This window comes from Oratosquilla oratoria, chromosome 18, assembly GCF_046742065.1.
Source record: "Oratosquilla oratoria isolate Oo_2021 chromosome 18, ASM4674206v1, whole genome shotgun sequence".
Lineage (NCBI taxonomy): Eukaryota > Metazoa > Arthropoda > Malacostraca > Stomatopoda > Squillidae > Oratosquilla > Oratosquilla oratoria.
The window spans coordinates 52,707,009-52,723,481 of record NC_134794.1 but is presented as its reverse complement, the minus strand read 5'-3'; the positions used below and the strand labels follow the sequence as shown (position 1 = coordinate 52,723,481).

General features: G+C 40.7%; 1 protein-coding gene across 1 annotated transcript in view; it reads right to left on the bottom strand.

Moving 5' to 3' along the window:
- LOC143035216 (contactin-6-like) overlaps nucleotides 1-16,473 on the bottom strand; it is a 503,111-nt gene that overhangs the window by 224,541 nt on the left and 262,097 nt on the right. Inside the window, exons 7-8 of the mRNA XM_076201952.1 lie at nucleotides 13,420-13,619; nucleotides 4,725-4,881 (exon numbers count right to left, since the gene is read on the bottom strand). Coding sequence (XP_076058067.1) covers nucleotides 4,725-4,881; nucleotides 13,420-13,619 — 357 coding nt within the window. The remainder of the gene's footprint in view (nucleotides 1-4,724; nucleotides 4,882-13,419; nucleotides 13,620-16,473) is intronic.

Here is a 16,473-nt window from a genome sequence, read left to right as displayed (position 1 = left end):
TCAGGTTAATAATGAAACTGGGTAAAGGGTAGTATGCAAAAACATTTTACATTTATTCACTGCCACTTTTAAGTTTATAAAACCAAAACCGGCAATGCTGGCGCCAAAACATAAACACATAAAATTCAATAAACACCCTAAATGTAAGTGAAATATACTCCCCTACTTAGATAATTTACATAATCCTAGTCTACATAATTAAGACAGAACAAACAATTAATGAAAGGCAATCTCGCCCACAAACAAAGTCCACATATTTGCTTTCATATACTACTATACTGTAATTATGGGAATAGTCCTTTGTCCACACGAATGCTAAACTTCCCTATGGTCGACGGTAAAGGGGCTCGGGGTATGGTCGATGGTGGAGAGGTTGAGGTTACAAAAGGTGTAGGAGACCGAGACATTCACAAACTGAACCATCCACACTCATACAAGACGTGTGTGTGTGGGAGGGGGATTCGAACCATTTGTGTAAAGCAAGTAATCCTGTTTCAACATTAGCTTCGAAGTAGCTCGTGAACAATGAAGGAAGTGTGGTAACTGTTGGCCATTCAAAGTGATGCGTAGAATAGTTCCATGCGCCACTCGCAAAGAGTTTACGAGTGACTATAACAATGTATATATATATATGTATACAAGTATAAATGTACGTACATATGTTTATAGGTAAAATTGTTAGAGACGTGCTTTCATTAATCCACCAAGAATATATATATTGTGTATGTATACTGTTTTGTTTCCATATAAAGGATTAATTCCATCGATACGATGACGCCTACGTAGGCGTCATGACGAGCGAGCGGGTATACGAGCGTGCCGCCGTCGGCGTTTTGGTTATATTTATTTTGTAGTTGTAGCTGAGTGACCCCATATTCTGTGAACTGGTCTGATAATATTTTCTGCGGTTATTGATATTCAGAGTGAAAGAGAACGATTATTACAGCTGCAACCTCATATCTCATAATGCGAGTATTGTGATGCATCATCGTACACCAGGCAGCCAACTCGTATTGAAGAGGTTAAGAACCAGTTATGTATACAAAATATTAGGTGTGTGTGTTTATGAGTACAAAAATATTTATATTTTTGTAAACATATTGTACTGTCTCTCTCTCTTTCTCTCTATCTTTATTCTGTGTGTGTGTGTGTGTGTGTGTGTGTGTGTGTGTGTGTGTGTGTGTGTGTGTGTGTGTGTGTGTGTGTGTGTGTGAATGTATGTGTGCATGAGTGTGTATGCCTGTGTATATGAGTGTGCGTGTGTGTGTGTGCGCCAGTATGTGTGTGTATTTACCTAGTTGTATTATGCGGGAAGGGGAGCTATGCTCGTAGTGACCCGTCTTTGTATCTAGTTTGTTCTTAACTTCTTGTATGGTGTCTGTCTGTGCCTATGTGTGTATGTGTGTGTGTGTGTGTGTGTGTGTGTGTGTGTGTGTGTGTGTGTGTGTGTGTGTGTGTGTGTGTGTGTGTATTTATTTGCCTATGTGTGTATGCATTTGTTTGTGTCTGTGTATGCATGTTTGTGTCTGTGAGTATATGTGCGTATAAGTGTCTGTGTCTGTGTATGTGTATGTGTCTATGTATCTTGTATGTGTGTTTGTGTCTGTCTATGCGTGTTGGTATACATATATATATATATATATATATATATATATATATATATATATATATATATATATATATATATACACACACATGTGCGCATGTGTGTGCTTGTGTCTGTCTTTGTCTGTCTGTGTATGTCTTTATCTGTACATAGAAGTACATGACATATATAATAAACGTATTTAATATCACAAAGGCATTTTCCTCCTTTGAATATATCTAGGAAACAAATACCATGAAAATTGTTGAAAATATACAAGGACTCGTATAAGATTGATATCTTATGAAGTGAATTAATCAAATTAATTAATCAAATATCGAATAAGCGACTGAAGGCACAATACTCGTACATAAGTAATAAACGACCTAACACCACACAGCACATCTAGCTTAGTCTAGCATGACAATGCCCAGCCTTGCCTAGATCAACTTGACCTAGCCTAGTCTAACCTAAGTTAACCTAGCCTAGCTGTGCCTAGCCTAACCTAGATTCATTTGACCTAGCCTAGTCTAACCTAATGCAACCTAGCCTAGGTTAACCTGACCTAAGTTAGCCTAGCTATGTCTAGCTTAACCTAGCCTAGTCTAACCTAATGCAACCCAGCCTAGGCAAACCTGACATAACTTAGCCTAAACTAATTTAACCTCGATTTACTTAGCCTAACCTAAACCAAATCCTGTGTTAATCTAACAACAAACCCCCAAGTGGTTGAGTTGTAGGCCTGGGCACTTAAGGGCCATCTACACGGTCAAACAGTTTGTCAAACAAGTGTCTGAAGTTATGTTTGACCATGTGAATGGGGGTATCTGGTTGTCACAGGGTCAAACATCACGTCAAACACTTGTTTGACAAACAGTTTGACCTTGTAAATGACCCTTTACCCGAATCGTCAAACCCTATGAACCAACGTAAATAACATCTCCCCAGACGAATGGAATAGACTTAGTAACCACGTAGAGAGAGAGAGAGAGAGAGAGAGAGAGAGAGAGAGAGAGAGAGAGAGAGAGAGAGAGAGAGAGAGAGAGAGAGAGAGAGAGAGAGAGAGAGAGAGAGAGAGATATAGAGATAGAGAGAGAGAGAGAGAGTGTGTGAGTGAGAGAGAGAGAGAGAGAGAGAGAGAGAGAGAGAGAGAGAGAGAGAGAGAGAGAGAGAGAGAGAGAGAGAGAGAGAGAGAGAGAGAGAGAGAGAGAGAGAGAGAGAGAGAGAGAGAGAGAGAGTAAAGATGACATAACTTTATGGATAGGGATGACAGGTGGTAAAGGACATGGAACTGCCTAGTATAGGCCTTATGGTCTCTGCCAACCTCCTCCATTCTTATTTTCTTATGTTTTTACAATCAAGCACCACACTGATACGTGGCTTGGTCAATACGTTCCCCTTATATGCGTCACATTGATGTACTTGTATGTTGGCAACTACTCATTAAATACCTCGGTTTGATTGGGAGGGGGGAGGGGGGAGAAGGAATTTTAATTACGCGGGTTTGTTAAACCCACTCACGTGGCGAATCCGTTTTTAATTAGTGACATCACAAGCGATGGAAGTCAAGGAGGGAGTTAGACAGGTCTACATGGTGGACAAAGAGTTTAGTGGTTTGGTGGTTATAATCTCGTTTCCTTTAACAGTGTTCGTTGGTTTTAATCGAGTCAAGTGTTATGGCTTAAAAAAGCAGGTGCATACACACACATTGATAAATGTATGCAAATATGCATGCATAAACACACGTACACGCAAGATAAGCATGCGCATATATAAACAAGCACACAGAGGCACAAACACACACACAAACACACACATGCACATACTCGTACATACACACACATACGTATGCACACAAACACACACATGCACATACATACACCAACACAAACGCACACATGCACATACTCGTACATACACACACACACATATGTATACACACACAAACACATACACATACATACACACATGCACATACACTATACAAACACACACATACATAAATAGACCTACACACACTGACACATACATACACACACATGCACATATATACATACACCTACACACACACACGCACGCACGCACGCACGCACACGCACGCGCACACAGAGTTAGATTGAGGCACCGTCCACTGAGATTAGTACTTTCCCTTGTATCCGCTCATGGAAACAGAAAATGTTTAAATATTTGCAAGAATACATTAGTCAAATATCTGGAGGAATGTTGATTAAATCCCTGGACACTTTGTTTATTGTCTATCTTATACCAAACAAAGCAAGAGGGCGGACGAACTTTGATTCATCAATATAACGCTAAAGTTACATGTTTTTGCATTTACAGATAAAGAAGAGAGATAAGAAAGTCGAGTCTAATGGGATTGGTTGTCTTATCTCCCTTGGTCAAAGATAAAGTAGATAAACAGAAACGAGGTTAAGATAAAAGATAACTGGGTACAGCGTTATATAGGAGGTTTTGATATGATCTCTTCATCTTCCCCTTAAAGGTTTTTGAACGACTTGTCTCCCTCCACATTCATTAATGCCCTAACTCTTACTCCACTCTCCCCTCCTAACAGCCTTCTCTCCTCCTATTCTCTTCTTCCATTCTCCCCTCTCCTTCCCACCCCTCCCCTCCTCACCCTTCCCAGCCTTCCCTTCCCTTCTCCCACCTTCCTCTCCTCCCTCCTTACCCTTCCTCTCCCTTATTCACACTCTCCTCCTCTCCTCTCTTCATCCCTTCGCCCCTAATCTCTTCTCTCCTCATCCCTCTCCCTCTCCTAATTCCTTCCTTCCCTTCCCCCTTCCTTATCCTTCTTTCCCCTCACCTCTCCTCGCCCCTCCCCTCCCTGTTTCACCTCTCCCCTCTCCTCCCCCTTCCCACCCCTCCCTTCTTCACCACACACACACACACACACACACACACACACACACACACACACACACACACACACACACACACACACACACACACACACACACACACACACACACACACACACACACACACACACACACACACACACACACACACACACACACACACACACACACACACACACACACACAAAAAAAAAAAAAGGGGGCGTTTAGATCTGTTGCTGTTTGTCCATGTCCCTCCTCCCCTCACTCGAAATACTCACACATAACGTTGAGGTTGATGGCGTTGCTCTGCCCGTCGCCTTCCTGGTTACTACCAATACAGGTGTAGAGCCCTCGACGCGCTGACGTCACGTTAGTCAGCCGAAGAGTCCGGTTGGAAATGATGACTCCCGAGTCCCATCGATGGACCAGTTTGCCCTGCAAGAGTCAACACGGAGGCAAAGGTTACATGATGAAGGGTTCTTTGTCTACCTCTACATCTATATGCAGGGCAGAGCTTGTAGTAATGGACTCAAACTGGACAAAACTAGATTCAAGAAGGAAATAGGCAAGGTTGGGTTTACCAATAGAGCAGCGGTTCCCAACCTTTTTTGGTTTGAGGCACTCTTGCCTTTGCCTTTCAGAAGTCCCCGGCACCCTTATTAGAAAATCTAAATTCTAGTTTGTCAGTATTCTGTTGATTCAACATCAGCGTAACAAAATCTTGTCCCTGGATAATATGAAAATACTCATCTTTACACTGATGCTGCTTTCATGAACAAAAATGGATGACAGAGAGAGTCGGTAATACGGAAATTATTTTTGTCCTGGTTTTTGGCGACACCACCCTCAGTTGATCTCACGGCACTCTTTGGTGCCGCGGCACACCGATTGGGAACCACTGCAATAGAGTGATTGACGAATGGAATAGACTTAGTAACCATCTAGTGAGCGCTGAAACTTTAGTTTGCTTTAAGAGAAGGTTAGGTCACATTATGAAGGGGGTTGATACGTGGTGATAGACATGGAACTGTCTAGTGTAGGCCTTATGATCTCTTACAGGCTCCTTCATTCACATGTTCTTATCTGTATCTACATGCACATGTATGCATATGTGCGTATGTGCGGAAGTACGTACCTGCGTGAGTATGAAGGTATGAATGTATGCATTAATGTATGTATGTATGTATGTATGTATGTATGTATGTATGTATGTATGTATGCATGCATTTTTTCTGACTTCGTTAAGGACCGAAAGGTCTCTTGTTCGTATTGTAAATCAATGTATACATATATGTATCTGTATGTATGTTCGTATGCATGCATGTATGTATGTATGTATGTATGTATGTATATATGATTTTTATATATAGAGTCCTCGGGTTTCTCACCGCTCATGAAGTCGCCCATCCACCCTTACAAAGGCCAAAGCCATTTCTTTGTCGTTTCACAAAGGAAGTCCCCGCCATAAACACGAGACTCAAATGAGTTCGTTTGAGTAGAAACGACTTCGGTTACAATCTTTCATTCTTCGAATCTCCAAATGTCAACTCACCTTTGCGTCATAGATTGAGAAATTGAAGGACGAACTAAGAGAAATTAAATCTATACGAATATGAGAAACAGTGTTAAATTGTCCTTTGGGAAGTCTAGAATACCGTAGGCGAAGTCATCTTCTAGGTTTTCGAATTCACAACATTTGACGAAAATCTTGAACGTAGGACGGGGGCTTAGGTAAAGAAATAATTCTCCCATGGGTCGCCTTGGTTTCATTAGCTGAAGAACACTGTGCAGAAGGTAACAAAAATTCCTCTTTGAATACCCAGCTTCATTATTTTGTCTGTAAGTATGACTATACGGGATTTATTCATTTTTCTTTTTTATTTTTTACTTCAACCTGGGAGTTGGTGGCGTAATAGAAAGCGCGATGGTTTCCCATTTGATTAGCTGCAGGTTCGAATCCCGCAATTCTCTCCGATTCCCGGCAGTGACTGTGACCTGCCCCAGCAGTTCCCAAAACGCATAACAGGGCAATGGCCATTGGTCCAGTCGCAGCTATTCAGTGCCTCCTGGCGTAGGTTCCTCGCCACCTTTACTTCAACCATTCATCTTATTTCTTCCTTTCATTTTCTTCGTTTTCTCTATTTTCCCCCATTTTCTTTCTCGTTTATATATATATACATATATATATATATATATATATATATATATATATATATATATTTTTTTTTTAGGCAAGGTGAGCGAGAAAGACACGGTTGTAGATCCCTATTATCCCCGACTTTTTCGTCAAAACCTTCTTCAATCCTCTTAAACAGTGGTTTCCAAAGGGGGCAGTACCGCCCCCCCTCCCCCACCACCACCTTGGGGGCGGTGGAAAGATCTAGGAGGACGGTGAGGCAAAAGGGAGGTCTGGAAAGATCTAGGAGGACGATGAGGCAAAAGGGGCCGGTAGGGGAACGACAGAATGGGAATGGGAGCAATTTATATATATATATATATATATATATATTGATATATATTTCTATATATATATATATATATATATATATATATATATATATATATACAGTATATATAATATATATATATATATATATATATATATATATATATATATATATATATATATTTCCCACAAAATCTGGATGACAAAACATATGTTATAAACATTATGGTAAAGGAACACGTATGCAGTTTATAGAGGTTATAAAACTCGCATAAGAATTACAAACGAATACATAACTTTGTTACGTAGTCCTGAGTCGGAATAGAAAATAAAAGGTGTGTGTTCGCATGAGTGTATGAGAGGGCAGGGGACGCTGCTAGCAATACGCTTGGATGCCGAGAGGACATTAACGTGGCTTAAGATTCTTAAGCCTTTGGCCGACTCTAGTCAGGAATAAAACTCGGGCCTAGACCTGTGTCTACGTCACTCACCTTCCCAAAACTTGTTACAATATTTCACTCAGCCCTTTGTTCTGTCCTTCATCATACAGCTTCTTCTACAGCCTTGTTTGAAGACGAGACAGTGGAAAAGGTGGTAAGGAAACTCAGGTTGAACCAAGAACACTAATTAATCTGACGTTTTGACCACACGTCGTCTTCACCCTGATGAAGACGTTTGGTTGAAACGTCAGATTATATTAGTTATTCTGGTTCAACCTAAGCTTCCTTACCACATTTACCACTTGCTAACCTTGTCCTAGGTCTGCCTATCCCTTTGGTGCTGAGTTCTATCCTTTACCATTCTCATCACTTGTCTATGCCATCGCTACTGATCCATCTTCTTCACGTTGAACCTTTAATGTATTTTTCTCTTACATCCTCGATTGTTCAATTTTCTGTATAGAACATTCAAATTGTCGACAATCCCTCTCTACAATTTTATTCCATCCTGCTATCTCGAATATCTGGGCTGACGACGGATACCTGTCTGTGGCTGTATGTACATATGCATATTTTGCAGTAATTCACAAGGCACACGTGAAAATAACATGCAGAAAAAACCACTGGGAAATAAGAAGCTTAGTCCGAACGTTTTCGTCTATTTAAGACATAATCAAGGATAATGATAATGTCTTAAATAGACGAAAACGTTCGAACTAAGCTTCTTATTTCCCAGTGTTTTTTTCTACATATGCATATATGTATGTTTTTTCAAAGTCTTAGGGTCTTTCACTGCTTATGAGGTCATCTATCCAACCTCATAGAGGCCAAAGTCATTTCTTTTTATTTTCACAAGGAAATAAAGAAATAATTGGCCCATGTGAGAAGGACGTCAGAAAGGGTCATCTCCCTGCCGTCCGTCTTCAAACTCAGTCAATTTCCTCACTTCCATTTCGAGGTGCAGCCCCGAAGGACTGACACTTGGTCTCCGGTCTGGACCCAAGATCTCTATTTATCAACTTAGTCTGTATTTCCTCCACTCTTAGGCGTAAAAAGAGAGGACAACCGGCGACTGCTCCCCTCCCCATACTACTTCCATCCACTGACATAGAAACAATTCCACGTATAGATATCAGCCCAAAGATTCTTCGCAGAGATTAACAAGCTCTGCCTCTGGGACTCGAACCCTTGGCTATGCGACTGAGTATCACAAAGCAAGGATGTTGCCGTTGTACCTCACTTGATCATATAAAAGGAACAATCTTGAAGTTGACCTGACCATTCCCTAAAGGCATTCGCATGGTACAGTATGTAATCTTAATTTCACAGAGTCTTTATTTAGGCAAGCCATCCGACATGTGTGAGATGAGAGATCTATAGGAGGAACTGAGGACTGTTGCCAGCTGCTGTGGGGTTGCGGGTTTCAGATTAGCAAAATTCGTGATAATAATTTCTTGAGTGATCTCAAATATGCCCATCTAATTCTCATAGGGTACCACAGACGCCAAAATATTCTCCACCGTGCTGCCCGAACATTTCCAGAGCCCAAAGACTCCGACTTCCAACCAAAAATCTGGGTATTGTTTCTTATCTTAATCCCACAATTCCATGATATTAAGTCTTACAACCTTTTCCGTCCTTTTCCCCTATCGTACTAAAATACCTCCATTCTTTGAAATCTTCGTTACATTCACATCACCCTTCTTACATAGCTACCCCTGAGACCTCTTATATCCCAGAAGTAGCGTTTTTGTTTGTTCTCTGTGGTCCAGAGCTTGATTTTCCAGGGACTCGCAGTAATGGGTATAAACTGGACAAATTTAGACTTAAGAAGGAAATAGGCAAGAATTGGTTTACTAATAGGGTGGTCAATGAATGGAATAAACTTAGTAACCATGTAGTTAGCGCTGAAACTATCAGTTGTTTTAAAAAACGATTAGACAACTTTATAGATGGGGATGACAGGTGGTGATGGATACGGAGCTGCCTAGTGTAGGCCGTATGGTCTCTTGCAGTTTCTTTTATTCTTATGTTCTTATACACAATAATGGGTTATAATAGCAAGGTTTCATAAGTGTAGGTGTTTTTGCACCCTGTCTGGTTCGTTTGAGGCCCCCAAAGACACAAAACATACAGAAAGGAAGCCATCCCACCACAAATGCACAAATACATACTACACTTACACGAAATGTCTCCTGTGTATTCGGCCTGACATGCCTCTGTGTTTCTGTTTCGAGGTAGCACGAGTGGTCGAAATGGCCAAGAACTCTCCCTTGGCCCTAGAACGTTCCCTCAGTTTCCCCACCCAAGTGGGAGCTGTCAACAATACAGCGTGACAGGTTGCAGCTAATTCCCCCGTGCCCCTCTCCAACAATTCTCGTCAGCTTCCTCCAACACCACCCTTCTGTTTCCCATCTCGCTACGGTACCTATATCTGGCTTAAAACTTAATTCCCAGCTAACTACCACACAATTTTTTTTTTCCTTTCTATATTGTTGTTCCCGTTTGCGTCTTGTATAAATTCGCCCATTAGACAACTACGATGACATTAAATTACCCCATGTCTGAAACAAACCACTGCACCTACATACACTGAATTACATAAACTATCTTTACAACACATATGCCCTCATGTTCCATTATTTTTTCATTTTCCTGATAAGTCTTATTACCTGATCTACGCGTCCTATTCCATTCCCGAAACTTCTTTGGTATTTCTTTACCTTCTCAGTCTCCTTTCTATAAAAGTTCAAGACGTGTGTGTCTTGGAGTTTCTCGAAAGCTTATTTCTCTGTGATTTTACATTCCTTTGTCTCTTTCCTCCTCTTTGTGCTTCATGTCTTACAGGTAAAAGACGAAATTACCTGAATATAGCCTCTTTGTATAGAATAAAGAGGAGAGAGCTCCTTAAGGAGAGGAAGGGATTGCATTGTCAGTCTATCTCCTTCACGGGAAGAGCTAGTGAAAGAAGTAACATTTTGACAACATATATGAAGACAGTTTTGATATATATAACACATAATTTCACACGAAGGGACCAGGAGGGAGGGTCACCTTGTACATGAAACGGCCCTGTTGTGGGTGTCTTGTGAACCTCGTAACAAGGTACAAGATGGTGACTAGGTACTTCAGGTGCAAATGCAGATGGTGTTATTGTTGGAACCATCTCTCGAACCCTACGTTCTCACCGTCACCATCCCACTCCATCGCAGTGGGAAGAGTGAGCTTCTCTCTCTCTCTCTCTCTCTCTCTCTCTCTCTCTTTTTTTTTTTGCCGACGTTAGGTCGCCTCCCCACCTGGACAGGAACCAACACAGAAAGCCTGCAGCGGGTCCCGGGAATCGAACTCACAAGTTCGACACTGTATATACTGAGCTACCGTTCACCTGTCAATATTTTTCTTTACATTTTTTCGTGGTTCTTCTCCGCCGCTCCTGAGGGAGATCGAAGCCAAACTAATTTCTCCAACACTCTGGACTCTTTCCATGTTTTCTTTTAATCCAATGGTCCCCAAACTACCTTATATGACGCCCTCTTTTTTATAGCACACTCGCACGCTCCCCCCACACCATTTTTGTATTTATATGGAAAAAACATTTATTTATTCTATTTATATCTATTCAACCTAAAATTTAATAGAAAACGGGTTGGGGTGACTGTTTTCATTGAATCTAATGGCTCCCAATCTATCTCATATGACGCCCTCTTTTTACAGCAGACATGCACGGTCCCCTCTACACATTTTTTTGGGTGTATTTATATGAAAATGTATCAATTTTTCTATATCTTTTCTATTTATAAATTAATAGAAAACGGTTGGGGGTGACTCTTTTCATTGAATCCAATGGTTTCTAAACTATTCTATATGACACCACCTACACACTTTTTTTTTGTATAGAAAATGCAAAATTTTCTATATATATCTTAATAGAAAACGGGTTGGGGTGACTGAAAAAACTAAAGTATATTTTGCACGTACGTATCGGTAGATACTTGGTGGAATAATTTCATTATTCTTACTAAACAAAATTTTTGAACAGATGACTTTAGCCCCTCCCCTTTGTATATTTCTCACAACCCTCGAGGTGGGGGTCACGCCCCCTAGTTTGGGACCCACTAATTTCATCCATCCCTACACCCCTGCCACTCGTCTGCGTGGCGCGTTAAGGTGGCGGCACACTAAGCATTTCTCGTTAGCATGCTACTTGCTTTTGCTCCTTCGTTTGAGTAAAAACTACTGTGGTTATGATCTTTCATTTTTCGAATCTCCAAATGTCAAATAACCTTTGCGTCGTACACTGAGAAGCTGAAGGACGAACTAAGAGAAGTTATACCTAGACGAATATTAAATACATTGTTGAATTGTAGTTTGGAAAGTCTCGAGTACTGTAAGTGAAGTTGTCTTCTGTCTTCCCAAATTCACAAAATTTGACGAGAATCTTGAAATTGTGGTACGGGCGCGTTCGGCCTCGTCTCTGCCCCGTGAGCACAACACCCCCTCCCCCACCCCCGGGACGACCCCTAAAATTCCCAGGTGGTGACTTCCACATGGCCCTGCTATGATTGTACAAGGTCACAGTACAAAAGTTGCGATCTTAGCCACGGATAAAAACCTCGAGGGGTGAGGGGAGAGGGAGAGGGGAGAGGGGAAAGAGGAGGGGGAGAGCGGAGGGGGGAAAGGTGAAAAGGAGAGGGCAAGGGGGGAAGGAGAGTGGGAAAGGGGAAGGGGAAGGGAGAGGGGAGGGGGAGAGGGGAGGGGAGATAAAACAATTGGTTGTTTTAAGAGATCAGATAACTTTATGAATAGGGATGACAGGTGGTAATGGACATGGAACTGCCTAGTGTAGGCCTTATGGCCTCGTCTCCTCCATTCTAATGTTCGTATGTTCATCTGAAGGGGAAAGTGAAATCTTGAAAAGTCAAAGCGTTGGCAATTATATCAAGAACCTAATTTGATTTACTGTTTGCCGTTTTATTGTTTGTTGATATGTTTAATTTAATATTTGCTCCTTTAATGTTTGTTTCATTAAATTTTTGTTAATTTAATGTCTGTCGCCGAGCATTCTTATTCAGCTGAGGGCAGAAACCTAAAAGGGTTATCACACTGGGAAATTTTTCCTTCAACCTCCGATTCATCGGCGGCACCGCCAACCTCCAACACTTTTCCCACCGTAGTATCACTCTGGCAAACTATTTTGCTTTCTCAACAATTTACATAGAATATCAAATATTAAATTAAACATTAAATTAATCTAATAATTTTCCTCCAGCATAATCTGATATGCTGGAGGAAAATTATTTTCCTCCGTCATATCAGATTCCTTCCCAAAAGCTGCGGTCTTCAAATCTGCTCCAACAGTCGGAGGAAAAATTGCCCAGTGTGATAACGCCTTCAGGAGGCCAAAACCGTCTTCACTTCTCCGTGAGATCTATGGTCTCTTGGTCACCGTTGGCGGGTACCAGGGGGCAGCGGGCCTCTTCCATGAGGAACTCAATGTATCAAGTACAGGAACAAAGTGAGAGCTATTATCATACCTAAGAGCTATTAAGTATTATAAATAAGACAACTGTCTTTCATTGATGCTGTCTATATAATAAAATTATTTTGAAGAATATTTGATGCTGTGTACGACTCGTTATGAAAGGAGTTAAAAATATGTATCAGTTTGGTAATATGGGAAAGGGAGAGACAAGAGAGAAAGAAAAAGGAGAGAGAGAGGAAAGGGTGTGGAAGGTAGGGAGAGAGAGAGAGAGAGAGAGAGAGAGAGAGAGAGAGAGAGAGAGAGAGACGAAAGGATAGACAGACAGACAGATAAAGTGGGAGAGAGGGAGAAGTAGCGAGAGAGAGAGAAAGAGAGAGAGAGAGAAAGAAAGACAGAAAGAGAAAGAGAGAGAGAGAGAGAGAGAGAGAGAGAGAGAGAGAGAGAGAGAGAGATAGAGAGAGAGGGACAGAGAAAGAGTGACAAGAGAGAGATAGAGAAAGAGAGAAAGAGAAAGAAAGAGAGAGAGAAAGAGAAAGAGAGAAAGAGAAAGAGAGAGAGAAAGAGAGAGAAAGAGAGAGAGCTTCAACAGGGAGAACAGCACTTACTCTGTGGTACCAGGTGACATTGTACACAGGCGGATTGGCGCTGATATGACACAAGAGTGTCACGGTGCCTCCCTCTCGCACCACGCCGCCTCCACCACCACCACCACCTCCACCTCCTCCCACTCCCCGATGTACTCCTAGGCTCTCTATACTGTTCTGTCCAGATCCGCCCAAGATGTTTATACTGGCGACTGGAACATCTGTTGGAGATAAAAGAGATGAGAGATATCAATATGATTATTATGAATAGCTTGTTATTAAACATAACAAGAGCAAATATGTTGTGTATTTTAAAGACAGTTTGAACATTCTCAGAAGCTCTGCCATGGGATTCGAACCCCGACCCGTGCGTCCATAATCACGAGGCCAAGACGCTAGCGACCGTGCTACATGTGAAGATTCAAAAGGACTGAACAAGTCCCCGACCACGCTTCACGTAACATTGGAAGATCTAGTCTCATTTTCATCCAATCCCCGTGTTCAAGAGCAAACTATAAATTGATGAATGAAGAGACGAAAAAGTAAATGAAAAGCAAATATGTGGGTGAAAGGATAGAACAAGTGAATAAACGAATGTGTGTTTAGAAATATAAAGAGTTGATAAAATTCACAAACACACGAATAATCATATATATATATATATATATATATATATATATATATCTATATATATATATATATATAATACATGAGTGAATATATAAATACAAGAACACAATATGTGTGTGTGTGTGTGTGTGTGTGTGTGTGTGTGTGTGTGTGTGCAAACGCAAGGTTGTCCACGAAGAAAAACTATTAGAGCAGAGCGCTTGCATTTTCAAGAACACACGCTTCCAGTGTTTTTCCTGCATATATATATATATATGTAATATATAATGTGTGTGTGTGTGTGTGTGTGTGTGTGTGTGTGTGTGTGTGTGTGTGTGTGTGTGTGTGTGTGTGTGTGTGTGTGAATAGAATAGAATCGCCATTGACGGCGTATGTCAATCAAATAATTCCGACAGTCGGCCCGGGATTCGAACCGGGGCCTTGCGTGACGGTAGGCTAAAGCTCTACAGACTGAGTTGAAGCTCTAAAAATTACCAACTTGGAAATTGATCTAACTCCCGAAGAACTAATTCGACTGCTAACTGCCGTCCTAACTTAATTTTACGGAGACTTAAGTTCCATTCATAATCAGTGGTGAATCTGGTACGAATCCTTGATGGGATTTCGTCTTTGTAATACCTGAATAGAATCGCCACTGACGGCGTGTGTCAACCCAATAATTCCGACAGTCACCCCGGGATTCGAACCGGGGCCTTGCGTGACGCTAAGCCAAAGCTCTACCGACTGAGCTAAAGAAGCTTTACCACTAGCTATGAGTTGAGCTCAAGTCTCCGTAAAATTAAGTTAGGACAACAGTTAGCAGTCGACTTAGTTCTTCAGGATTTTGGTCAACTTCCAAGTTGGAGACCTTTAGAGTTCCTTTTGCTCAGTCGGTACAGCTTTGGCCTAGCGTCACGTAAGGCCCCGGTTCGAATTCCGGGGTGACTGTCGGAATTATATATATATATATATATGTATGTGTATATATGTATGTATATATATATATATATATGTATGTGTATATATGTATGTATATATATATATATATATATATATATATATATTATATATATATATATATATATATATATATGGTTAAGAAATATCTTAACAATTTCTAAGCTTATAGAACATCTCAAAAATTATGAAAATAATATAAATTGCCTCCAATTTCTATGACCGGAAAGCCGCAGCCCCAAAGTAGCCAGCAATGATCCTCAGTGTGGGCCATGGACTACTGTATGTCGACAGTTAATGGGAGAATGATATATGGAGCAGTCACCGGTTACAAATTGTCGCCCCGTTATCAAATATAAATAAAAATTATATATATATATATATATATATATATATATATATATATTATATATCTATATATATATATAAGGGAAGCCGGTCCAAAGATCAAATGGCAACTTATTGAGGCTGCATCTCCTGATGGATGTGAGAGTATACAAGTTTCTAAAACGGACTATAAGGGGTGCTGCTACTCTCCGACGCCCGCTTCTGAGACCCACCAATTCCCATCGTTGGTCCTTCCGTGCATAGAGTATAAACATGCGAATATATACAGGTGATTAACAAAAATAATATATAAAAGGTCGTTCCTTTTGTAGGGTCTAGCATGGCTCAAGGCTATCGTCTCTGCTTCATGATAAGTAGTCGCTAAGGCAGAGGTTCGAGTCCTTGCGGTGGAGCTAATTTCCATTTGTCACAATGACACACAAATCTACAGAAGTTTCTAAAAAGTAAACAATGAAGAGAGTAAGAGGCAGGATGGAAAAAAGGGGGAGAAGAAAAAATAAATAAACAAATAAATATTGACATCTAACACAATCAGAACTGTAATGAATATACAAAAACGTCACTCGCACCAAACAAATAAAATTTCTTAATCAAACTACAAATTAAAACTGGAATTACTGACTAGTTCAATTAATAAAAATGTAAAAAGAATTGTATCGAAAAATGCAATTAGGAAACTGGATTTCATGTGTGGAAGATTGTCTATACTTCTACACGTGTGTGTGTGTTTTATGGATGTATGCACGCACGCACACGCGCACACACACGGTCTACTGGATATCGCCGTGGCCTCCCGCACGTCACCGAGTTCAAACTTTCACTGACACTAAAAGCCGTCACTGTTACCCTTGTGCAAGGGGGAGAATAACGGCTAGTGTTGTCCGTATGTGTGTATCTGTGTGTGTGTGTGTGTGTGTGTGTGTGTGTGTGTGTGTGTGTGTGTGTGTGTGTGTGTGTGTGTGTACGTGTGCATGTGCCTGCACGCGGGAATATTGCATTATGCAACGTTTCAAAATAATCCTTTCCTATTTTTACACAAGATCAGTGCGTATTATAACCACATTTGTATAACCAATTTTGAAATTTATTTATTTTTATTTTCTATTATTTATTCATTCATTTATTTATTTATCTATTTATTTATTTATTTGCTGTGTGTGT